This window comes from Vipera berus, assembly GCF_964194415.1.
Source record: "Vipera berus genome assembly, chromosome: 6".
NCBI classification, from domain to species: domain Eukaryota; kingdom Metazoa; phylum Chordata; class Lepidosauria; order Squamata; family Viperidae; genus Vipera; species Vipera berus.
The window spans coordinates 5,059,577-5,085,209 of record NC_138208.1 but is presented as its reverse complement, the minus strand read 5'-3'; the positions used below and the strand labels follow the sequence as shown (position 1 = coordinate 5,085,209).

The 25,633-nt window shown below is 46.7% G+C and overlaps 1 protein-coding gene across 1 annotated transcript; it reads right to left on the bottom strand.

The window, feature by feature from the left end:
* Positions 1-459: 459 nt before the first annotated feature.
* DLD (dihydrolipoamide dehydrogenase) lies at positions 460-25,397 on the bottom strand. Its single transcript, XM_081330999.1, has 14 exons — positions 25,294-25,397; positions 22,742-22,817; positions 21,467-21,546; positions 20,096-20,164; positions 18,983-19,052; positions 17,435-17,535; positions 9,335-9,478; positions 8,937-9,038; positions 6,967-7,157; positions 5,255-5,425; positions 3,994-4,183; positions 3,218-3,355; positions 2,370-2,459; positions 460-1,196 (listed from the first exon to the last, which is right to left on the bottom strand). Exons 1-14 carry the CDS (start codon positions 25,330-25,332, stop codon positions 1,131-1,133), a joined length of 1,527 nt encoding a protein of 508 aa, XP_081187125.1. The 5' UTR covers positions 25,333-25,397; the 3' UTR covers positions 460-1,130.
* Between the last annotated feature and the right edge of the window lie 236 nt (positions 25,398-25,633).

Below are 25,633 nucleotides of genomic sequence, written 5' to 3'. Positions count from 1 at the left end.
CCTCGACTGTTTTTAAACCCTCCATTGTTTTTTAAAAAAAGTATAGTCATTATTCTTAAATATATTGATTTATGCTTTACATTTAAAAAGAGGTGTATTGTCCATATGGTATTTTTATGGGTTTTTTTTAATACTGAAAACATTTACTTTTTTTTTTTTAACCATGGCCAACGTGAACCCAGAATTCTCAACAATTCCTTGTTTATACCAGAACCAAACAAATATATCTCACTCTTGTGCATTTCGCTTTCAAAATTAAGACTTTGCTGAAAACGAAGCAGCGGCAGTTTTGAGTAACCAAACGGGGCTGGACTAGAAGACCTCCAAGGTCCTCTCCAACTCTTGTTATTCTGTTCTCTTTAGCCATCTTACTATAGTACTTTTTTCACTAGGAAGGAAAAAATGCTACCGCAGGCCATTCACTGCCCAGGGAATAATAAAACACAAAAACAGTTTGCGCTATGTAGTCAACATAATTTAAGTTTATCCTTCTGTAGTATTATTATTATTTTTTACTCTCAAGATACAGTTTTAAAATTCGGAAACCAAGAAGCTGCACCCCAAAAAGAAAAAAAAGGAAAAAAAAGAAATATGATCAAGCACAGATGTGTATCGATCGTTTTGTGAGCGAGTGCTTGAAAGTAATTTCAGCACAGGTCCGTTACTATTTACCGTAAAAAGTCCCTTTACATTGCGAGCGAGGATAAAATGAATCAAGTTTCATTGCTTATTTTAAATAATCGGGATGCGCCCCAACAATGACAAAGCAACAACATACGGCGTAATATGAGACACTATATTTGAACGAAATGCATGATGGGACCTTTAAGATGTCTCCAACTATTAAGATAATAATCCTGCTGGGTTTTTTTTTCCCCCTTCGGTGAAACTTAAAAATGTACAATCAATAACGCAAATATAGTATTGATAATATAAGATACAGCTATTGGCTAATTTTAATTCCAAGCCCCTATTTAAATATCTTAAGTTTTTTTTTTCGGGGGGTGGGAAACAAAAGTTCACTTAATTAAGGCCCAGGAGTATTGCAAAGACCCGTTTTTGTTTTTCTACCGAGTCTTCCGTCGTTTCACAGGAAAATGTGCTTTTCACACAACGGGCGTTCTTTCGTCTCAGAAGTTGATGGCCTTCCCAAACGACGCTGCAAGGTTTGCTTCTCTGAAAGCTTCGGATACGGTCTGTGGAGGACACGGGGGGGGGGGAATAAATGGGAGAAATGAATGGGGCAGAATGTAAGGGAGAAAACGATGCAACATCCAATGGGGAACGTTCACAAATTGTGAGAGCCAGCAGTGTGGTCTAGCGGTCAAGGCACAAGGCTAGGAAACAGGAGACTGCTAGTTCTGGTCCCGCCTTAGCCACGAAAGCTGGCTGGGTGACTCTGGGCCAATCAGCAGGAGATAAAATGGAATAGGGCTGGAAGGGAACTTGGAGGTCTTCTAGTCCAGCCACCTGCTCAAGCAGGAGAACCTATACTATTACAGACAAGTGACTGTCTCTAGTCTCTTCTTAAAGACTTCCGGTGTTGGAGCATTCACCACTTCTGGAGGCAGGTGGTTCCACTGGTTAATTGTCCTCACTGTCAGGAAGTTTCTCCTTAATTCCAGGTTGCTTCTCTCCTTGATTAGTTTCCATCCGTTGTTTCTCGTCCTTCCCTCTGGTGCTTTGGAGAATAGTTTGACCCCCTCTTCTTTGTGGCAACCCCTCAAATACTGGAATACTGCTATCATGGTGAGTTCTAGTCCTGCCTTAGGCAGGAAAGCCAGCTGGGTGACTTTGGGCCAGTCACCTGGAGACTGTGAGTTCTAGTCCTGCCTTCGGCATGAAAGTCAGCTGGGTGTCTATGGGTGAATCACCAGAAGATGGTGAGTTCTAGTCCTGCCTTAGGCATGAAAGCTGGCTGGGTGCCAGGAGATGGGGAGTTCTAGTCCCGCCTTAGGCATGAAAGTCAGCTGGGTGACTTTGGGCCAATCACCAGGAGACGGTGAGTTCTAGTCCCGCCTTAGGCATGAAAGTCAACTAGGTGACTTTGGGCCAATCACCAGGAGACGGTGAGTTCTAGTCCCGCCTTAGGCATGAAAGTCAGCTAGGTGACTTTGGGCCAATCACCAGGAGACGGTGAATTCTCGTCCCGCCTTAGGCATGAAAGCCAGCTAAGGGACTCTGGGCCAGTCACTCTTCCTCCCAATCCAGCCCACCTCAAAGGGCTGTTGTTATGGGACAAATAGGAAGATGTGCTGGACACGTTCGCCGCCTTGAGTTATTTGTAAAAAATAACGGAAGGGCAGGATATAAATAAATAAACCTCTCCGTCAGGCCAAACATGACTGATCCGAGTCGCAGGAACTTACTGGATGGGCGTGGCAAACTCTGGCTATGTCCTCGCAGGATGCGCCGTATTCCATTGCCAGGGTGGCTTCATTAACCATTTCACCAGCACCCTGGAGAAAGAACGAGCGCAGAGATCGGTGAGAAGGGCCTCCAAAGGGTAAAGATAAAAGATTTCTCTGTCCAGTTGTGTCCATCTCCCATTTCTCGCCCGAGGTAGCCAGCGTTGTCCAAAGACATTTCCCGTGGTCATGTGTCCAGCCTGGCTAGATGCCAAAGACACACGGAACGCTGTTGCCTATATATCTACCTATTTATCTACTCGCATTTGCGTGCTTTCCAGCTGCTAGGAGGCAGGAGCGGGAGCAAAGAACGGGAGCTCACTCCACTGCGTGGCGCTGGGGGTCTCGAACCCAGGCCGACAGCTTTCCAGCTGACGATATGAACCTCTTGAACCGCTGAGCCATCGCGCCGCCCGCTCCCCAAAGTGTAACTCCCAAAAAAGGAAACACAACGGCTGCCTGTATTCGTGGTTTTTAAAAACGGCAGCATGAAAAAAAGTATATGCACAACGGCTACGCAACTGTCTATGTACTAGAAAGAACTTTATAACAGTACTCTTAGATGCTTATATATCAGTATATATATCCTACTCTATAAAGCAGGGGTGTTCAAATGTGGCCCTTTTATGACTTGTGGACTTCAACTCCCAGAATTCCTCAGCCAGCATACGCTGGCTGAGGAATTCTGGGAGTTGAAGTCCACAAGTCATAAAAGGGCCACGTTTGAAGACCCTTGCTCTAAAGCATCAGAAGTAAAGCAACTCAGCCTTGTGCAACATTGCAACACGGGTATCTTGCAGCATACTCACAGCGCCTAAGATATGCGCTCCCAGCAGCCTGTCTGTCGTTTTGTGACTTAAGATCTTCACCAGGCCATCCGTGTCTGCGTTGGTCTTGGCCCTGCTGTTCGCCGCAAAAGGGAACTTGCCAACCTTGTATTCTGTCCCCTGAAAAGAAAGAAACATGGCAAGTCCGTGCAGGTTATCTTTCGCTTGTCAAACCAAACAGATACAGCCACTGTCCGGTTTTAAGTTAACTCAAAAAGATCGGATCCTACCCTCAAAAGGTAAAGGTAAAGGTTCCCCCGCACATGCGTGCTAGTCGTTTCCGACTCTAGGGGCCGGTGCTCATCTCCGTTTCAAAGCCGAAGAGCCAGCGCTTGTCCGAGGACGTCTCTGTGGTCATGTGGCCGGCATGACTAGACGCCAAAGGCGCACGGAACGCTGTTACCTTCCCACCGGAGTGGTCCCTATTTTTCTACTTGCATTTTTACGTGCTTTCGAACTGCTAGGTTGGCAGAAGCTGGGACACGTAACAGGCGCTCACTCTGCTACGCGGCACTCGGGATTCGACCCGCCAAACTGTCGACCTTCTGACGCGTCCCCCCCAAAGATGACCTCAAAAGCTGGCTGAGGAATTCTGGGAGTTGAAGTCCACAAGTCTTAAAGTGGCCAAGGTTGAGGAGCCCTACTCTATGGGCCCTTTGTGAACCAGAGCTGTGTTAACATCCCCACTTATTCTTTGCTTTTTAAATGAAGGCTGCCCCCCCCCAGCCCCCAGATGAAGAAAAAACTTCCAGGAGCACCTCTTCTTTCAGCTGCTCTTCTGATTTGCCAACCCAGGCCACCTCGGGGTGTGTGTAAATGACCGAGGGCACACAGTTGTAGTCAATGTGTACTGCGCCTCCAGCCATGCCCTCGACACACAAAATCCCTTCGTCTTCGGCTTTGTGAGCAAGCATTGGTCCGGCCACTACGTCGCCGATTGCATAAATGCTGCCAAGTTAAACAAAAAAATATATATGTATTAGAGAAATGTTGCAAAGACAACTTTGTTCTAGGCCAGGGGTAGGCAACCTTGGCTCTTTTATGACTCGTGGACTTCAACTCCCAGAATTCCTGAGCCAGCCATGAAGTCCACAGATAGTTCCTCCCTTCTGGCCTAGAACCAGCGTGGCTGGCTCGGGAATTCTGGGAGTTGAAGTCCACAAGTCATAAAGCAGCCTACACCTAGGGTAGGCAACCTTAGCTCTTTCATGACTCATAGACTTCAACTCCCAGAATTCCTCAGCCAGCATGGCTCAGCTTGGAAACCTCTCCCTTTCCCCTTAGCGTGGCTGGCTCAGGAATTCTGGGAGTTGAAGTCCTGTTCTAGGGGTTAAGGCACCAGGCTAGAAAGGGGGAGATGATGAGTTCTAGTCCCACCAGAGCCACAAAAGCTGGCTGGGTGTCTTTGGGCCAATCACCAGGAGATGGTGAGTTCTAGTCTCGCCTTACCAACAAGCCAGCTGGGTGACTTTGGGCCAATCACAAGGAGACAGCGAGTGCTGGTCCTGCCTTAGCCACAAAAAGTCAGCTAGGTGACTTTGGGCCAATCAGCAGGAGGTGATGAGTTCTAGTCCTGCTTTGGGCATGGGTGACTTTTGGCCAGGCCTTCTCTCTTATCCCGACACACCTCACAGGGTTGTTGCTGTGGGGAAAATAAGTGGAGGAAGGCACGCTGGGCATCTTCGCTGCCTTGAGTTGCTTGTAAAAACAGTCAAGGCAGAATGGAAAGAAATATACAAATTATTCTGTATTTAAGAAGCAGGGTTAACCATTCGACACGTTGGCCTTAAAAGGGCCTTTGTAGAACGAATTAACAAAAACAAAATAGCCAGAACTTTGAGACAATGTTTTAACGATATACGTTCCTGATTTGAACAACGCTGATGAGACTGAACTATAAGTAGTTGGGTAAAAGTGGCAAGTTAAATCACGCTTAATGCCAGCGACTGTTCTTTATTTCGTTTCAGGAATTTCTGAGAGGCAGATCGAGAGACCACAGTTCTACCAATTTCAACTTACTTTGGAACTTTGGTTTGGAACCTGTTGTTGATTGCGATTCTTCCCCGATTATCTAGTTCAATCCCCACACTGTCCAGGCCAAGATTGTGAGTGAAAGGGCGCCGACCGATACAAACCAGAAGGACGTCGCAGGTGATCGCTTCGGCTTTGCCGCCGGCTGCAGCTTCAATTCTAAGGAAAACAGGTAAACTTCAACACAGGTAGTCCTCGAGGTATTTATTTATTTATTTTAATCCCATTTATATCCCGCCCTTCTCCGAAGACTCAGGGCGGCTTACAATCTAAAGCACAAATCAATGTGCTTAGCAATAGCCTTCATAATTGAGCCCCAAATTTGTTGCTAAGTGAGACATTTGTTAAGTGAGTCTTGCCCCATTTTGCGACCTTTCTTGCCAGAATAGTAGCAATAGTAGTAGTAATGAGGAGGAGAAGAAAAGAATTATTATTACTATTATTTATTATTACTATTATTATTACAGATAAGCACCTGCCACAGACTTAACAACTGTCGATAAGAAGGACAAAATAGTCTGGATAGTGGACGTGGCAGTGCCTGGAGACAGCAGAATAGACGAGAAAGAACTGGAGAAGATAACAAAACACAAAGACCTACAAATAGTTTGGCAAAGGCAAACAAAGGTAGTACCAATCGTAACAGGTGCCTTGGGTGCAATCCCAAAACAATTGGAGCTCCACTTGATCACCATTGGCATTGACACATTCGCCATTAGTCAATTGCAAAAGGCGGCCTTACTAGGAACTGCTTCCATCCTGCGAGAATATCTGTAATACCATCAAACATCCACATCTGCCTATCCCAGGTCCCAGATCGATAGGTAGACAAAAATGCCAAATCCAGTCTGAACATCTGGCTGACTGTGATGATGATGATGATGATGATGATGATGATGATAATAATAATAATAATAATAATAATAATAATAATAATAATAGGAAGGGACCTTGGAGGTCATCTAGTCCAACCCCCTGCTCAGGCAGGAGACCCTATACCATTTCAGACAAATAGCCATCCAGTTTCTACTTTAAAACTTCCAGTGTTGGAGCATTCACAGCTTTGGAGGCAGGTTGTTCCACTGGTGAATTGTTCTGTCAGGAGATTTCTCCTTAGTTCTAGTTGTTAAGTGAATCACTGTGTTTATTAAGTAGCACAGTTGTGAAATGACACTGGCTCCCCAATGACTTCGGCCTCGGTTAAAAATCTGCTGAGAAAGCTTTTATGACAGGGGGTCTTCAAACGTGGCCCTTTTATGACTCATGGACGTCAACTTCCAGAATTCCTCAGCCAGCGTGCACGCTGGCTGAGGAATTCTAGGAGTTGACGTCCACGAGTCACGAAAGGGCCAAGTCTGAAGACCCCTGATTTATGAAATGCCAGAGAGGAAGGGCTGCCTGAAAATCTGGAGCCGCAGGGTATCAAAGTCAAGACAGAAATTTATTTACAGTCTATCAATACCATATAAAAGAATAATAGGTCGAAGGCTAACCAAACAGGCTGAGCAAGTTGCGTGGTGGGGCCGACATACCATAAATCAAGTTATTAATTTACTTCACATGCCTGTTCTGAAGTCCTTTTAAAGCAGAAGGCAGTCATTAAAGAAATAAAAAATACGATCCAATTCCCTTGTCTCGTCGAACGGGTGACTGTTCTTTTGATTCCTAAAAATTCAGCTATTTACCTACGGCATACTTACGAAACGTCAATCTTTCCATCTGGTTTCTTAGTGGCGCCGGTTACTTTAGTATTCAACTTAAATTTAAGTCCTTGCTTCTGAAGAATGCGTTGGAAATTCTTGGATATCTCCATATCGATGCCCAATCCACCGACGTGGCCCAGGAATTCCACAGCTGTCACATCTGCACCCAGACGTTGCCAAACTGAACCCTGGGATCAGCAGGTTTTCAAAATAACTTTCCGAAGACAGTGAAGGAACTTCACGCTAATCAAGCTAACGTCCACCAGGAAATAAAACCTTCTTCCAACTTGAAATCCATGGTCTTTTTAGGTCAGGGGTCTTCAAACCTGGCCCTTTCATGACTTGTGGGCTTCCAACTCCCAAAGGTCTGGGAGTTGAAATCCACAAGCAGGAGTCTTCAAACTTGGACCTTTGATGACTTGTGGACTTCAACTCCCAGAATTCCTCAGCCAGCGTGCCTGGCTGAGGAATTCTGGGAGTTGAAGTCCACAAGTCTTAAATGGCCCAAGTTTGAGGACCCCTGTTTTTAGGTCATGTGGCACAACCCATGTGATGGAAAGGGACTAATTCATCCATTTTCTTTTTTATCTCCGCCTAATAATTTCCAGAAATTTATGCCAGGTAAGTTAGTTGCCAACTAAGAAGACCTCTTCCATCATCTAGCAAAGCACACAAAGCAAAATATGCATTCAAAGTGCATTTACAAACCGTAAAGCACAGCGCCAGCTTGGTCTAGTGATTAAGGCATTAGACTGGAAACTGGGAGACAGTGAGTTCTAGTTCTGCCTTAGGAATGAAAGCCAGATGGATGACTTTGGGCCAATCACCAGGAGACGGTGAGTTCTAGTCCCACCTCAGGCATGAAAGATGGTTGGGTGGCTTTGAGCCAATCACCAGGAGAGGGTGAGTTCTGGTCCCGCCTCAGACTTGAAAGACGGCTGGAGGACTTTGGGCCAATCACCAGGAGTGGGTGAGTTCTGGCCCAGCCTCAGACATAAAAGATGGCTGGATGATTTTGGGCCAATCACCAGGTGTGGGTGAGTTCTAGTCCCACCTCAGGCATGAAAGATGGATAGGTGGCTTTGGGCCAATTACCAGGAGTGGGTGAGTTCTAGTCCCGCCTTAGGCATGAAAGATGGATGGGTGGCTTTGGGCCAATCACCAGGAGTGGGTGTTCTAGTCCCACCTCAGGCATGAAAGATGGATGGGTGGCTTTGGGCCAATCACCAGGAGTGGGTGAGTTCTAGTCCCGCCTCAGGCATGAAAGAAGGATGGGTGGCTTTGGGCCAATCACCAGGAGAGGGTGAGTTCTAGTCCCGCCTCAGGCATGAAAGATGGATGGGTGGCTTTGGGCCAATCACCAGGAGAGGGTGAGTTCTAGTCCCGCCTCAGGCATGAAAGATGGATGGGTGGCTTTGGGCCAATGTCTCTCTCTCTCTCAGCCCAACCATCTGACAAGGTGGATGTTATGGGGGAAAGAGGAGGAGGAAGGCGGATTGGATATATTTGCCTTTTTGTGTGATTTATAAAAATAGTAAAGGTGGGATATAAATAAATAAGATCCAGAGGCCTCTAGAAGCATGAATTCAAATCTTGTGCGCTCTGAACCATTAACCGCACACCAAGCACAAACTATACTGACATGGCTGTACTATTACTGCAGATGCAAGGCTAATTCCCTGCCTGGCTGGGCATTTCCCAACATAAAGGAAGGAGATCTTAATTCGGGGGAAAATGCAACTTGGGCAAGGCAGTGAAATATTTCGATACAATGCCATACAGGGCTTTGTTGGATGATAACTTTAAATTTGGTCCCCAACTCTGCTACTAAACGGTGCTGCAATTTTAAAATCGGGGTTATCCTGTAACAGTGGGGCCACCCCACCAACTATATAACCATTGCATCACACTAGAGACACTGAAAAACAAGTGTGTTGGTTTTTTTTAAAAAAAAGTCTGTTTCTTACCAGTTCTACACCAATGACGCCTGCACCAATGACGACCATTTTTTCAGGGACTTGTTTCAAAGACAGCGCGCCGGTGGACGATACAACCGTGTCTTCATCAATCTAAATAAATTGAGGAGAGAGAGAGAGAGAAAAATGCTCTTTACGTGGACACGGTTTTATGCAAGAAAACGATCTAAATTACAGAGCTGTTCAACCGTGGCAACCTTTAAGACCTGTGGACTTCAACTCCCAGAATTCTGGGAGTTGAAGTCCACAGGTTGTAAAGTTACCACGGTTGAACAGCCCTGAAATCATCATCCGTAACTTTCAGACAAGAACAAATTTAACAAAAATAATAATAATAATCTCATTCTGGGGACGTATTACGGTAGATAAACTTCAAAGTCAAGCCGTACCGTAATTCCTGGAAAAGGCGTAACTTCAGAACCAGTAGCTATAAGGATGTTCTTCGTATTAATAACCTGAGTAGTGCCGTCGTCTTTGGCTGCGGTGACCTGGTTTTTGCCAGTTATTTTTCCGAAGCCGGACACGTGTGTCACCTTACAGGAGGAAAGAAAAAAGTTTTTTAAAAAAATGAAGAAACCATTATCTAGTGCCAAGACTTTATCGTAATAATAATAATAATAATAATAATAATAATAATAATAATAATAATAATGATGATGATGATGATGATGGTGGTGGTGGTGGTAGGGACGCGGTGGCTCAGTGGGTTAGGACGCTGAGCTTGTCGATCAGAAGGTCGGCAGTTTGGCGGGTCGAATCCCGAGTGCCGCGTAGCAGAGTGAGCGCCTGTTACTCGTCCCAGCTTCTGCCAACCTAGCAGTTCGAAAGCACGTAAAAAGGCAAGTAGAAAAATAGGGACCACTCCGGTGGGAAGGTAACAGCGTTCCGTGCGCCTTTGGCGTCTAGTCATGCCGGCCACATGACCACGGAGACGTCCTCGGACAGCTTTGAAACGGAGATGAGCACCGGCCCCTAGAGTCGGAAACGACTAGCACGCATGTGCGGGGGAACCTTTACCTTTACCTAATAATAATAATAATAATAATAATAATAATAATAATAATAATAATAATAGCCAATTGCCAAACGGCAATTTTCTGGGAACAGCTTCAGCCCTGCAACAATAAGTTTCAATATTATTTTACAACATCTGCTATCCCAGGTCCTTGGCAAGGACTCAACAGGGAGGATAAAAAGGCCAAATCCAGTCTGAATATCTGACTGATTGTGCAACCAACCATATAATAGCAACAACAACAATTTCAAATATATTATGGCAGAATGGCACTCCAGAAAAGAATAAGCACACATAGTCCTTGACTTAGGACCAGAACTGAGCTCAAAATTTCTGTTGCTAAGCGAGACAGTTGCTAAGCGAGTTTTGCCCCATTTTACGACCTTTCTTGCCACAGTTGTTGAGTCAATCACTGCAGCGGTTAAGTTAGTAACCCGGCCGTTAAGCGAATCTGGCTTCCCCATTGACTTTGCTCCTCAGACGGTCGCCAAAGGGGATCACGTGACCCCAGGACGCTGCAACCGTCGTAAGTACGCGCCAGTTGCCAAGTGTCTGAATTTTGATCACCTGACTCCGGCGATGCTGCAACGATTGTAAAGGTGAAAAACGGTCAGAAGTCACTTTTTTCAGTGCCATTGTAACTTCAAACAGTCGCTAAACCAGGGGGTCTTCAAACTTGGCCCTTTTTATGACTTGTGGACTTCAACTCCCAGAATTCCTCAGCCAGTGGGAGTTGAAGTCCACAAGTCATAGAAAGGGCCATGTTTGAAGACCCCTGCACTAAACGAATGGCTGTAAGTCAAGGACCAGCGGTATGCCACTGTTTTTGAGGAGTCGGATTACGCTAAATCCCAAACGGTTGAGACTATCCGACATATGATCATTTCTTACGTATAGGTTCTTGAGAATCAGAATATAAATCAGACTATTTGTTTGCGCTCATCATTTAATATAAGAAAAACAAATCCACCCCTGATCTGTAGCAATGGAATTTGTATGCTTTCCTTGGCAATTGAGGGATCTGGAAGATTAATATATATATTGTGAGGTGTTCTCACGAGTGAATCGTTAAAGGAGCTTCCAAGCAAAGGCATCACGCAGAGATGCAATCATATTAGCTTTATTCAATGATAGATCAAAGAGAAAGAAATACTTGGCATGAAAGCATTCATGCCTGCATGTGAGAGAGAAATAAAATAAAAGAAAACAAGCTAGCATTACATGACTAAACTAGAGGTTAGGAGTAGAGGTAGAACTGGAGAATAGAAGCTAGAAACTAGAACAAAGAGCAGCCCCTCGTGCAGAGGTATTTATGGGGGGTCTTGGTCCCTCCCTGACCATAAAACTCTCTCGCCAATGGGGCTGTGGGTCCGAGACCCTTGGCTCATCAGTGGAAGCAAAGAAGCCTCTTTGCCTCCATCTGATGATCCTTTTGGGGAACTTCCCCTTCTTGCCAGCCAATGACAGGGACCAGTGAATGTATGTGAGGGGTGAGCAGGTGTCATAGACATGCATAAAAACATTCAGAAGGCCAAACACAAACGCTTACACAGAAGGTTGTGCCGGTCAATGGGAACAGGTTTGGTGAACAGATCAGCTATCTGGTCAGCTGTGTTACAGTGCTCAACATGTATAAAACCCTCTTTCGCAAGCTGCCTGACATTTTTATAGCGTATGTCTATATGGCGAGATCTGGAGCCTACTGCATAAGCCTCCGAGATTGCAATTGCGGCAGTGTTGTCCTCTAGAATTTGGATGGGCAGAGGGGGAGATGCCCAGATGCTTGTTATCAGCTCATTGAACCAAGTCAAATCATTGGCCGTGTCTGACAGGCTGGCAAATTCAGCCTCGGCCGTGGAGCAAGAAATAAATTTTTGCTGCCTAACATGCCAATGTATTGGGCAGCCATTTAGCAATATGAGGAAACCAGAAGTGCTCCGTCTACTTTTGGTGTCTCCAGCCCAGTCTGCGTCTGAGTAAGCGGAGAGCTGGGCCGTCTTCCCCTTCTCTGGTTCTAGCATAAGGAGAGCATCAGCTGTGCCCTTTAGGTATCTAAGCACCCTTTTAACAGCAGTCCAGTGGAATTCCTTTGGGTGTTCCACGTGCCTGGACAATAGATTCACAGCTAAAGCTATGTCAGGTCTGCTCCAATTGCTGATGTATAGCAAGGAGCCAGGACCGTCCTTATGGGTGTGGTTGTAAAAGTCGCTTTGCATTGGGCTATGCGTAGGATTAGATTCTGTCATTTTGCATTTGGCCAGAAATTCCTCTATCTTTTCTTTTTGAGATAGAGCGAACCCCCCGTTAGTGGCCAAAATATGCACACCCAAGTACTTGTCAACCCGCCCCAAAGACTTCAGAGTAAACTTTTCTTCCAGGGCCTTGGCAAATTCATCACACCTTTCCTTGTTAGGCCCTACATATAATAGGTCGTCCACATAAACTAACACCCGTTCTGTGGTTCCCTTGGAATTGCGTGTGAAAACACATTGATCTGCATGAGATTCTGAGAAACCAACTCGTTCTAAACTCTTTCTAAGACAGTCATACCATAATTTCCCTGACTGCTTAAGACCATATAACCCTTTGTGAAGCAACCATGTATTTCCCCCTTCTTGCTGGTAGCCAGGAGGAGCTCTCACGTAGATCTGCCGGTCCAGGTTGGCGTGGAGGTAAGCCGTCTGGATGTCAAATTGGAAGACTTCTTCTCCCAGGGCGGCTGCAGTCACGAGGGCGGCCTTGACGCTCTCTGCGCGGACGGTTGGAGAGTACGTCTCGGCGTAGTCTTCCATATAGTGCTGAGCGAAGCCCTGTGCTACCAAACGGGCCTTATATAGGTAGAGGCCATTGGCAAGTGGTTTGGCTTTGTAAACCCACCTTGTGCCAATGACTTTCCTCTCCTTTGGTGGTTGCTGGGGGGTGAAGACTTTGAGTTTCTTTAAGCTTTGCATCTCCTTCTCCATCGCGAGCTGCCATTTCTCCTGTTCTTCGATGGGCAGCTCCTGGATGTCAGAGAAGGATTTTGGGGTGACCACAACGCTGTTGACAGATGCGATGTGGCCAATGTCAATTTTCTTTGGCGGGACCCCTTTGTTGGACCGCTTTGACCTCCTTACCTTCTGCCACTCACCGCTCTTTTCTTCCGCGGGTCTCTGAGGTGTCGCTGGGGGTGAAGACGGCGTGTCTTCCTCCATGGGACTGGACGCATCTTCGTCTTGTTCCTCACTTTCGTCGGTGGCAGGGTATGTGGTCGTCTCAGGTGATGTCGTGGTCGGTGTGCCTTTGCTGGGTCGGTTGGCATATGGGCTCAGATCATTTGAGTGGATCTGGGTCCAATTGTAATCCTCTTCGAAAGAGGCAGATTGGGAAGTCACAGGCCTGCCCCCTTCTCCCAGGAAACGATAGGCCTTGGAGCCAGGAGCATAGCCCAAGAACCTTAGTCTCTGGGAAACAGATCTCCCCTTCTTCCGCAGCTGCTTGGGGATGTGCACCCATGCATAGGAACCAAACACACGCAAATGTGCCAGATTTGGTTTCCTACCGTGAACCAGGAAATATGGGGTCTGGTTCACAACACTGCTCCAGGTGCGGTTTAAGGTGTAATTGGCATAATGAACTGCCTCCCCCCAGTATGATTCTGCGACATCTGCGTCTGCAATCAGACTACGCATCATGGTTTGCAGGATTCCATTCCTTTTCTCAGCTACACCATTTTGCGAAGGCGTGAATGGTGCAGTTAGAAAATGGCGGATGCCCTTACGCCTTACCCAGTCCTGGAACTTCTGAGACATGAACTCAGCCCCGCGATCGCTCTGCAATTGTGCGATCTTGGTCTTGTACTGGGTCTCTACGAAGTTGTACAGTGACTTTATGGCGTCAAAGGCTTCAGATTTTTCTGTGAGAGTATACACGTGGCCGTATCTTGAAAAATCATCAACGGCAGTGAGAAAATACTTTTTCTTTCCTAGGGATGGTGTAAAAGGCCCAACTAGGTCAACATGTACTAGTTGGTACGGGTATTGAGTCTTGCGTAATGACACCTTTGAGGTCGGGGCAGCCTTCCTCTTTGTTTTCTTGCAAATGGCACAGTCCAGAAATACGTCACAGTCCTTGAGCTGGACTCCCTCAGCAAATTCTCCCATCTTTTTAACTACAGGGAAGCTTGCATGACCCAGCCTTCTGTGCAATAAGTGGGCGCACTTATCATGAAGCCGCTTCCCCACTGACACCCTCTTGGCTCTAGTTGCTTTGAGTGGTGCTGTAGGTGCCTGCTGAGATTCAGGTTCCTTGCCCACACTGCCCTTGGAAAGCCTTGGGGCAGGCTGTGGTGGCTTGGGAGAAAAATATGGTAAGCCATTTATGATGGCTATATTTCCAATGACCCTCTGGTCCCGGGTGACATGACCTCCCCCCTTGCGAAATAAAACTTCCACTTTGTCATCGTCACACAATTTGGTAATGCTTAATAGGTTGTTGGCTATGGAGGGAGCGTGCAAGACACCTTCAACTTTCCCAAGACCAGGTACAGAAACAAACCCCTCCCCAACAACTGAAGCAGTATCACCGTTTGCAACCTTGACAGATGAGTTAATTTTCTTTAACCTTTTAAAACCTTGACTCATGTTAGTAATGTGAGAAGAAGCTCCAGAGTCCAGTAACCATAAGTCAGTGGAGCTATCAGCCTTTGTTGTGGGGGTGAGGGAACAAGTATGCAGAGAATTTCCCTTGCCCCTGCCACGCCCCCTTCCTTGCCCCTTGCCCCTTACTTGATTGGCACCACGTTTAGGGGCTTGATGTTGATGGGGGCAGTCTTTCTTGAGGTGCTCCTCAGAGCCACAGATGAAACACTTAAGCAGAGCATTAATTTGCTCTGAGTTGTGGCGCCCCTTTCTGGCTTGCTGAGTGGTGACTCTGGCGTATTCTCCGGCATCTCTTCTCCTTCTATCTTCCTCGATGAGTCTTCCTGTGAGGTAGGACAGATTTATGTTTTCCCTCTTGACCGCTTCGAGTGAAACAATGAAATTGCTCCAACTCCTGTCTAGGGAAGCAAAAATGATCGCAACCATGCTCACATCATTTACAGGAAAGTTTCTGGATATTAATTCTGACCTGAGTGCCTTTAATTTTGCAAGATGTTCAGGCATGCTGGCACCAAACCTCAGTCTGGTTGTATAAAGCTCAGTTGTAAGTCTGGTGATGGAACCAATGGTATCGCTGTTAAATAAATTGTATAATAGGCGCCACACTTCATCAGCTCTGAGCCCCGCTGGTATGCTGGAGAACAGGTTATTATCCAGAGAACTGAGCAGGGTCGAGTAAGCCTGCAAATGTCGCCACTCTTCTTGACGTCCCCATGGGGGAGGGGGTGGTTTCTGGACCATTTGTAGAGTCCCATTCTTTAAGAGATATAGCTGTATATCTTTACTCCAACTGCTATAATTTTCTCCTCCCAGTTGTAGCCTTTTAAAATCATTTGGAAGATTTGCAGCCGGAATATAGTCCTTATCAGACCCACTTTCAAAAATTTTTGAAATGTCCATTGACATAAATGGGAAAGGGAAAGGCGTTTCCACAGTGAAAGGGGTCCCTCTAGTGGTCGAGGAGGGAATCCTTTCTTGACTATTTAGTAACTCCAGATGAGCGTGCCTGGAAACCATGTGATCCGGGGGAGGGCGTTGTTCAGGATTTCTCCCTTCTTCCCATGAGGCATTGGGGGGCCGGAGCCCAGGTTTGCCAGCTCGCAGATGCTGCAATGAATCCTCCCGAGAATTGCAACAACATGGATTTTCATCATTGCCTGTTTTGCCCTGAGGAGCCCATTGCTGGTCCTGAAGACCTGGAGAGAAGGTGGGAGGCCGCGGGGGTTGATTGTTGGGAGGCTGCAGGCTGAATTTCCCCCGGCAGTTGGGCCCTGGGGAGAGGATGGGAGGCCTTGGGGGGGGGCACCCCCGACGTCTGCTTGGCCCCCAGGGCCGTAGTCAGGACTTGGATGGCCGTTTTAATTGCATTTGTATTTGTATTAGTATCGGCTGGGCAGATCTCATCGCCATCATAGGGCTTTAGGCTTTGTGGTGGGGAGAACTCAGGAATTTGCATGCTGCCTTGGTCAGATGCCAGGAATTGCATGTCATTTCTGCTGTATGCCAGGGACTGCTGGCTTTCCAGGCTTAAAAAGTCTTTGTTAGACCGTGTGGGGTTACAGGGGGCCGCCATCTTGTTTCCTGTGCCAGACCACGTGGGTGGAGCCATCTTGTTTCCGCTTGCCCCAGGAAGCTGTAGCTCACAGCTGGGCGGGGGGGTTTGCGCCAAAAGCCCTGGGGTCCCGGGGTCACTAAGGGTGGCGGGCGCCATATTTGGAGGCCTCGTGGCCGCTAGGGAAAGACTCACCGCGTGTTCGGAGGCTTCCTGCGCGGTTTCCTGGGCTGCCTCCCCCCTCTCCTGCATTGCAAAGATCTCTTTAAGCAGCTCTTCACGTTCCTGTGCAGTCAGCTTACTCACGCGGCGTTTGGTTTCAGCCAGGTCCGTCTCTGCAGCATCTGAGCAGCCTTGGACAGTCTGCAAACCTTCTATGCTCTCCTCTGTGGCGTTCAGTTGTAAAGAGACATGTGAAGGGGTCCTAGACGCTCTGCTGGATCCTCTGACGGGATGAAGGCCATTTGTGCTCTCATCTGCAGCTGAGGTTGCATCAGGGGCTGTTGATCTTGATTGAAGACTTCTGGTCACAATCTGGGATCTCCGGCCATCCATTTCAGTTTCAAATCTAGGTATCTTACTGCTATCTGCAAGCTTGAAAGCTTTCCTTTAAACCATCCCCTCTGCTACCAACTTGTGAGGTGTTCTCACGAGTGAATCGTTAAAGGAGCTTCCAAGCAAAGGCATCACGCAGAGATGCAATCATATTAGCTTTATTCAATGATAGATCAAAGAGAAAGAAATACTTGGCATGAAAGCATTCATGCCTGCATGTGAGAGAGAAATAAAATAAAAGAAAACAAGCTAGCATTACATGACTAAACTAGAGGTTAGGAGTAGAGGTAGAACTGGAGAATAGAAGCTAGAAACTAGAACAAAGAGCAGCCCCTCGTGCAGAGGTATTTATGGGGGGTCTTGGTCCCTCCCTGACCATAAAACTCTCTCGCCAATGGGGCTGTGGGTCCGAGACCCTTGGCTCATCAGTGGAAGCAAAGAAGCCTCTTTGCCTCCATCTGATGATCCTTTTGGGGAACTGCCAATGGCTGGCACTAAACATCTAACATATATATATATATATATATATTATGGAAAGATCAAAGAAAAGCACTTTTAAGCAATCTGTCTTAATTTTTCTAAGCTCTTCTGTTAATAAAGATTTTCTAAGGATCTCCCTTTTCCCTTTGATTATTTATCCTCCCCCGGCAGAGTAGAGAGGTGTAAAATGCCTAATAGCTAGGGATAACGCAAACAAGAGCCGGTGTGTTTTTTGTCAAAAGCGTACCTTATTTTGTTTAAACAAGTGAGCAATTCCTCCTGTTAAAGCCTTCACTGCACCGCTCTTCTGCTCCATCATTTTCTCTAAATTCAACCGGAGACCTGTAACTGTTTAGCACAAATTACGGAGGAGTTTGTAATCTCGGGCATTCCCCAGTTTTAAAGGAAATTCACAGAGCAACTAAACATCACAATCCAAACTTAGCCTGGAGGGAGGGAGGGAGGGAAGAAGGAAGGAGAGATGAGAAGGGAGACAGGAAGGAGAGAGAGATAGGAAGGGAGGGAGGGAGGGAGGAAGGGAGGGAGGGAGGGAGGGAGGAAGGAAGGAGAGATAGGAAAGGAAGGAAGGAAGGAAGGAAGGAAGGAGAAATAGGGAGGGAGGAAGGAAGGAAAAGAGGGAGGAAGAGAGGAAGGAAAGAAGGAAGGAAGGGAAGGAAGGGAAGGAAGGAAGGAAGGAAGGAAGGAAGGAAGGAAGGAAGGAAAGAAAGGGAGGGAGGAGAAATAGGAAAGAAGCGAGGGAGGAGAGGATAGGAAGGAAGGAGGGAGGGAGGGAGGGAGAGAAGGAAGGAGAGATGAGAAGGGAGACAGGAAGGAGAGAGAGATAGGAAGGGAGGGAGGGAGGGAGGGAGGGAGGAAGGAAGGAGAGATAGGAAAGGAAGGAAGGAAGGAAGGAAGGAGAAATAGGGAGGGAGGAAGGAAGGAAAAGAGGGAGGAAGAGAGGAAGGAAAGAAGGAAGGAAGGGAAGGAAGGAAGGAAGGAAGGAAGGAAGGAAGGAAGGAAGGAAGGAAGGAAGGAAAGAAAGGGAGGGAGGAGAAATAGGAAAGAAGCGAGGGAGGAGAGGATAGGAAGGAAGGAGGGAGGGAGGGAGGGAGGGAGAGAAGGAAGGAGAGATGACAAGGGAGACAGGAAGGAGAGATAGGAAAGGGAGGGAGAATAAATAGGAGGGAAGGAAGGAAGGAGGGAGGGAGGGAGGGAAGGAAGGAAAGAAGGAAAGAGAGATAGGAAGGAAGGAAGGAAGGAAGGAAGGAAGGAAGGAAGGAGAAATAGGAAGGGAGGGAGGGAGGGAGGAAGGAAGAAAAGAGGGAGGAAGGAAGGAAGGATAGGGAAGGAAGGAAGGAAGGAAGGAAGGAAGGAAGGAAAGAAGGGAGGGAGGGAGGGAGGGAGGGAAGGAAGGAAGGAAGGAAGGAAGGAAGGAAGGAAGTGAAATCACCCCCAATCCTGCTCAGAGGAACTCTTCCTTCTCACAAGGCCCCTAAACCACAATCTGCCCAATGGGAGGCTTTTTTGTTTCTGCCTTCCAATCGGTGCTGACACCTGCCAACTGCTTGAAGGAGCCCCTGCGGTTTTTTTAGGCACGGTTTTTCAAGTGGTTCGTCACTGCCTCCTTCCCAGGGCTGAAAGAAAGCGACTGGCCCAAGTCACCCCCACAGGGTTGTTGTGGGGGAAATAGGAGGGAGGGAGGTGTCTTGGGTAACGTCTGTCGCCTTGGGTCATTTGTAAAGGTAATAAAGATGGGATACAAACAAATGGAATAAATTTAGACTGGCATACTCACTTTCAATCCCCCTGCTTGCCAAGTCTTTCCCGTGAGCCAAATGGTACAGGTGTGAATTGTTTAACAAGGCCTGTAATGTGTAAAGCAGATTTCAATTAAACACACAATCTGCCCGGAAAAATGCTGCCTTTAAAAAAAATTAAGTCCATTTAAAATAACTACTTTTCTACTAAGAGGATCAAAGGCCTGGAGACCAAAACATAGGAAGAATGGCTGCTGCGGGAAGAAATAGGGGAGACATGATAGCAGTGTTCCAGTATCTCAGGGGCTTCCACAAAGAAGAGGGGGTCACGTTATTCTCCAAAGCACCAGAGGGAAGGACCAGAAACATTGGCTGGAAGCTGATCAAAGAGAGAAGCAACCTGGAATTAAGGAGAAACTTGCTGACAGTGAGGACAATCAACCAAAGGAACATCTTACCCCAAGAAATCGTGGGCGCTCCATCACTGGAAGTTTTTTTTAAAAAGATTGGACAATCATCTGTCTGAGATGATATAGGTTCTCCTGCTTGAGCAGGGGGCTGGACTAGAAGACCTCAAAGGTCCCTTACAGCAATATCCTATCCTATCCTACCCTATCCTATCCAAGACGTTTAGCTAATACAACCCACCGCTCATAAACTACACTTTGCAGCTTCTAAAAGGATCGTTTTAAACAGCCACAGTTTGAAGCATTATTTGCCTCTGATATGATGGGAAAGAGTCCCAAAGAATTGAGGCCTTTGAACTGTGGTGCTGGAGAAGACTCCTGCGAGTCCCTTGGACTGCAAGGCGATCAAACCGGTCAGTCGTAGAGGAGATCAACCCTGACTGCCCTTTAGAAGGCCAGATCCTGAAGCTAAAACTCAAATACTTTGGCCACCTAAGGAGAAGGAAGGACTCACTGGAGAAGAGCCTCATGCTGGGAAAGATTGAGGGCAAGAGAAGAAGGGGACGACAGAGAATGAGGTGGCTGGATGGAGTCCCTGAAGCAGTAGGCCTGAGCTTAAATGGACTGCAGAAGGTGGTAGAGGACAGGAAGGCCTGGAGGAACGTTGTCCGTGGGGTCGCGATGGGTCGGTCACGACTTCGCAACTAACAACAACATGATGGGAGAGACAAATCCTGAACTTACCTTAGAAGGTATGCATCCGACGTTCAAACAGGTCCCACCCAGCGTTTCATTTTTTTCCACGCAGATGGTCTACGATTTAAAAGCAAGAGTTTATATATACATACATATATATATACACATACATATATATATATATATATATATATATATATATATATATATATATATATATATATATATATATATATATATATATATATACATATATATATATATATACATATATATATATATATACATATATATATATATACATACATATATATATACATACATACATACATACATATATATATATATATATATATATATATATATATATATATATATATATATATATATATATATATATATATATATATATATATATATATATATATATACATATATGTATATATATGTATGTATATGTATGTATATATATATATATATACTGCAGAAAATGTAGTCCTGGATTTTTTAGGAGGTGTTAGAAGCACTTTTTTTTCCACATAGGAAAACACTCCATTGTAGCACTGATGAGCTTACCTAGTATGGTAATGAAACGTCTGCAAGAAACAATCAAGTTAAGAGATCAGGAAGGACCCCTTAGAAAAAAACTGAAGTTCTGCGGTTTTTGCAAAATAACCCACAGGAAGTTAAAAACAGATTAAGGGCCGAGGGTGGTTATAAAAAGAAAACAACCTGCCCACTGCTCTTTCTTACTTCTGCTTTCAAACGTAATTTGAACAGATTTTTCTGGATTCATCTTTGGAGCATCTGGATTCATCTTTGCAGGACTATCCTGTTAAAATCTGTCCAGAAATCAACCCTGTAGTTAAGATGGCTGGCCAATAAATTTGACCAATAAAGTAAGTAAATTTTCCTTTTGAGATGCAATGCAACGTAACAAAAACTGTGCCTTAGTGGCAGAATTAGACAGAGGTTACTCGGGAATTAATTCTCAAAGAGAAAGGGAAAACGGTGGTGGAGTTTGATTCCGGTTGGATTTATTCTAAGCCATTTTTTTGGGGGGGGGGAGGAGAGAATGGGCTTGCCCTCCTTGTCTTCTGGCATGCTTGTTCCAAATTCCCACTCCAGTCTGCAGCCTTCGAATTTCCTGGTGGTCTCCTATCCAAATGGTCAAGGGCAAAGGCAACTCAAGGAAACCATAGTCATTCTGATACCCAAAGTCGAAACCCCACTGAGGGTAAACTGACATTACTTAATTCTCAGACTTTCTATTGCAAACGTCTCGTCATTTGTGGGTCACGGAATGTCCATCACAGGTGACTAACTTTCAACTCTTCGACTTTATCGGTAAGAACTTTGGCAAAAACAGTTTTCCAAATTATTGGTACATGACCTGGCGATTTTACCGCGTTTGCTCACCTTAAAGCCAAGTTGTGCGGCTTTGATGGCGGCAACATAGCCCCCCGGACCAGATCCGATGACTGTCACATCGGCATCAACTGACAAAAAGAAAAGACACAAACTTCATTTCAGAAAAAAGAATCACAGAGAATTTACAGTGTTTAAATTACAGGTAGTCGACTCGCGGCCACAATGGAGCCTCAACATTCTCTGTTGCAAAGTGAAACATCTGCCAAAAGGTGTTAAACGAACCACTGCAGTTGTTAAAGTTAGTAACAGGGTTGTGAAGTGAATCTGGCTTCCTCCATTGACTTTCCTTGTCAGAAGGTCACAAAAGGGGATCATGTAATCCCAGGACCGTGCGACCGTCATAAAAATGAGTCGGTTTTTGCCAAGCGTCCCAATTTTGATCAACGCAACCGTGGGCATGCTGCAATGGTCGTAAGTGTAAAAAACGGTCGTAACTCACTTTTTTTCCAGGGCTGCCGTAACTTGAAAAAGTCACTAAATGAAGCTGAGGCCTATCTGCACATGTATATAAAGATTGCCAGAAAAGAGAACTCTACCTAAACAAAGGTATCTTCATTGCCACAGAATATATTGTTCATTATTAGCGCGCACATACACTCTACAGTAAACGAGTAAATAAGGTAAAGGTAAAGGTTCCCCCGCACATGCATGCTAGTCGTTTCCGACTCTAGGGGCCGGTGCTCATCTCCGTTTCAAAGCCGAAGAGCCGGCGCTTGTCCGAGGACGTCTCCGTGGTCATGTGGCCGGCATGACTAGACGCCAAAGGCGCCCGGAACGCTGTTACCTTCCCACCGTGGTGGTCCCTATTTTTCTACTTGCATTTTTTACGTGCTTTCGAACTGCTAGGTTGGCAGAAGCTGGGACGAGTAACAGGCGCTCGCTCTGCTACGCGGCACTCGGGATTCGACCCGCCAAACTGCCGACCTTCTGAACGACAAGCTCAGCGTCCTAACCCACTGAGCCACCGCGTCCCTTTTAAACAAGTAAATAGGCATAGCAAATTTTCAAGTGTATTATTGACAAGTCCAATTCCAAAGGTCTGGCGGCTTTTGCTAAGGTGTTTCACTATTTCGTCTTTAGACTATGTAGTATCAATGCATATATATCAGACCCGGTGTGTGGTAGGACTCAAAAGAGCTGGCTGAGAATTTAATAAAGAAATAAACAGTAATGCAGCTAAACCCTATCCCGGAAGGAAACCACGGATGCTACGAAGGAAAAAATCCAATTTTTCCATGTTATTCAAAGCTATACAATATTTACCTTGATCGGCATAAGTTCTCACAGGCCCTGCTGAAATGATTTGTAATCCATGCTGGATCCGGCTAAAATGGCCCCTCTAATTTGAGGGGAGGGGAAAAAAAGGAGGAAATAAGAAGTTTATATTCTTTTATAAAGATGCTAAATATTGATGATGGTCAAGCCTAACATTTTGATCTAATTAAATGTCTTTATTCTTATATTTCGGCTTTAGTTTATCACAGTCGTAGGCAACCTTGGCTCTTTTATGACTCGTGGACTTCAACTCCCAGAATTCCTGAGCCAGCTTGGCTGGCTCAGGAATTCTGGGAGTTGAAGTCCACGAGTCATAAAAGAGCCAAGGTTGCCTACCCCTGGTTTATCATTTCATCTCTAACCTTGCCAGCTCTAAACAGGAAAAAAAAATCTTCAATGTTTGTCTTCCTTGGCATCTAAATTCCCGCAGAAAGAATGACATATCCACACGATGCCCGGTGGAAAAGCTTGACCCTTACTTTTGTTTTCTGTATCTTAAAATAGTATTTCCATTTATTACACTCTGCTATCATAAAGATTTGGAAGAAAAAAAAAGCTGAAGGTGCTTTTGAAGTGATTAGCCATTTTTCAGCCTGCTCTCCCGACTACAGATTGCAAATATCAAAGTCTATTATGTGCAAATAAGCTTATAAGCCAATACTTCCTCACAAACCTTGCCGTTTAGTCCTTGCAATTAATCTCAAGGCCACGTTCAAATCGGTTTATATAGCAGAAAAATGTTATATATATAAAAAAACCCATGCTATTGTGCTTAAATTAGGTCCCATATCTCAAACCTCAGAGAGGCAAATGAAAGATTATTATATAGGTCCAACTAATTTTTATGACATTATGAAACAATAGCATCAGAACGGCTTCATTTCAGAAAAGTGCAGAATACAGGTAGTCCTCAACTTATGGCCACAACTGACACACACACACACACACCCCAAATTTCTGTTGCTAAGTGAGAATTGGAAGTTTGTCCCTTGCTTGTCAGAAGGTCGCAAAAGGGGATCACGTGACCCCGGGACATTGGGACCGTCATAAATACGAGTCAGTTGCCAAGCGTCCGAATTTTGATTGGTCGTTAAGTGTGCCAAACGGTTCTAAGTCACTTTTTTTCCAGTGCCTTTGTAACTTCGAATGGTCGCTAAATGAACGGTTGTAAGTCGAGGACGATCTGTAGTGTTCTGGACGACGCCAGAGCGCCTTCATTTCAGAAAACTACAGAATAATCCAACTGTAATCGTTTACTCTGGAAAGTGGTGTGGGATCTCCTGCTCGAGCAGGGGGTCGGGCTAGAAGACCTCCAAGGATCCCTTCCAGCACTCTAATGACCGATTGGTTAACCAGTGGAACGGCTTGCCTGGCTGAGGAATTCTGGGAGTTGAAGTCCACAAGTCATAAAAGGGCCAAGTTTGAAGGCCCCTGGTATAAGGTCTCCTGCTTTGAGCAGGGGTGGGGGGCGGGGGGGGTCAGACTAGAAGACCTCTAAGGTCCCTTCCAGCTCTATTCTGACTGATTCATTAATCAGAGGAAAGTTTTGCCTCCCGAGGTTGTGGGTGCTCCGACACTGGAGGTTTTTTAAGAAGAGCCTGGAGCACCATTTGTCTGAAGCGGTACAGGGTCCCCTGCCTGAGCAGGGGGTTGGACTAGAAGACCTCTAAGGTCCCTCCCAGCTATTCTGATCCGTTAAATCAGTGGAATGGCTTGCCTCCAGAAGCGATGGGATATGAGAGTGAGTGAGAGTGAGAGTGAGAGTGAGAGTGAGAGTGAGAGTGAGAGAGAGAGAGAGAGAGAGAGGACCACCATTTGTCTGAAATGGCACGGGGTCTCCTGCTTGAGCGCGGGGGGGGGGGAGGTCAGGCTAGAAGACCTCCAGGGGCCCCTTTCCAGCTCCATTTTTACTGACTGACTGATCAAGCAGTGGGATAGTGGCGGGCGCTCCATTCCCCGGAGGGCTTTCGGAGGAGGGCTGGGCAGCCCCTTGTTCTGGCGCGGGTCAGGCTTCGCCGCTTGTCAGGCTCCGCCGCTTGAGCAGTGCGGGGGTCGGACTAGATGACCTCCCAGGGTCCCTTTCCAGCTCCATTTTTACTGACTGACTGATCAAGCAGTGGGATAGTGGAGGGCGCTCCATTCCCCGGAGGGCTTTCGGAGGAGGGCTGGGCAGCCCCTTGTTCTGGCGCGGGTCAGGCTCCGCCGCTTGAGCAGTGCGGGGGTCGGACTAGATGACCTCCCAGGGTCCCTTTCCAGCTCTCTCTCTTCATTCTTCGGCCACGCTGGCTGGCTGGGGGGGGGGGATTCCGGGCTGCCTTGAAGCCCTCCCCTCTCCGAAGCTGGCGGGATCGGACCGCGTGGCGAGCGCCTTTCCCCCTCCAGGAGGCGCCCCCGGCTCCCTTCGCCCCCGCCACCCGCCCAGCCCCGGGTTGGGCCGCCCTCCAAGGCGCCGAGCCCCAGGCGGGTGGAGGTCGGCCCTGGCAGGCGGCGTCCTCCTCCTCCTCCTCCTCCTCCTCCGCCGGGCCCCTCGGGCCCCCTACCTGGCCCAGGGCGCAGCAGACCCGGCTCCAGCTCTGCATGGCGGCGCTTCCCCGACGGCAGCCCCTCCAAGGACGGCCCGGGAGGACTCGCGCAGGCGCGGCGGAGGGAGTGGGCGGGGACAGGGGGGCGGGGCCGCGCGAGGGGGTGGGGCCGCCCTCAGGCCGGAAGGAGGAAGCGAGGGAGGCTCGCGCTTTTGTTTTGGTTTTTTTTCCTCCTTCCTCTCGGCTTCCTTTCTCCTCCTCCTCCTCCTCCTTTCCCTTCCTTTCATTTCTTTCTCCTCTTCGTTCCTTCCTTCTCTCTGACCTCCTCCTCCTTCCTTCCTCCTTTCCTTTTATCTCC

Coding starts and splice junctions, on each gene's coding strand:
- DLD (XM_081330999.1), bottom strand. CDS start 25,332: ATGCAGAGCTGGAGCCGGGTCTGCTGCGCCCTGGGCCAG. Junction 19,053..20,095: donor TCGGATGCATACCTTCTAAG/GTAAGTTCAGGA, acceptor TACACATTACAG/GCCTTGTTAAACAATTCACA. Junction 3,356..3,993: donor AAGAGCAGCTGAAAGAAGAG/GTGCTCCTGGAA, acceptor CTTTCTTTTCAG/GGGACAGAATACAAGGTTGG.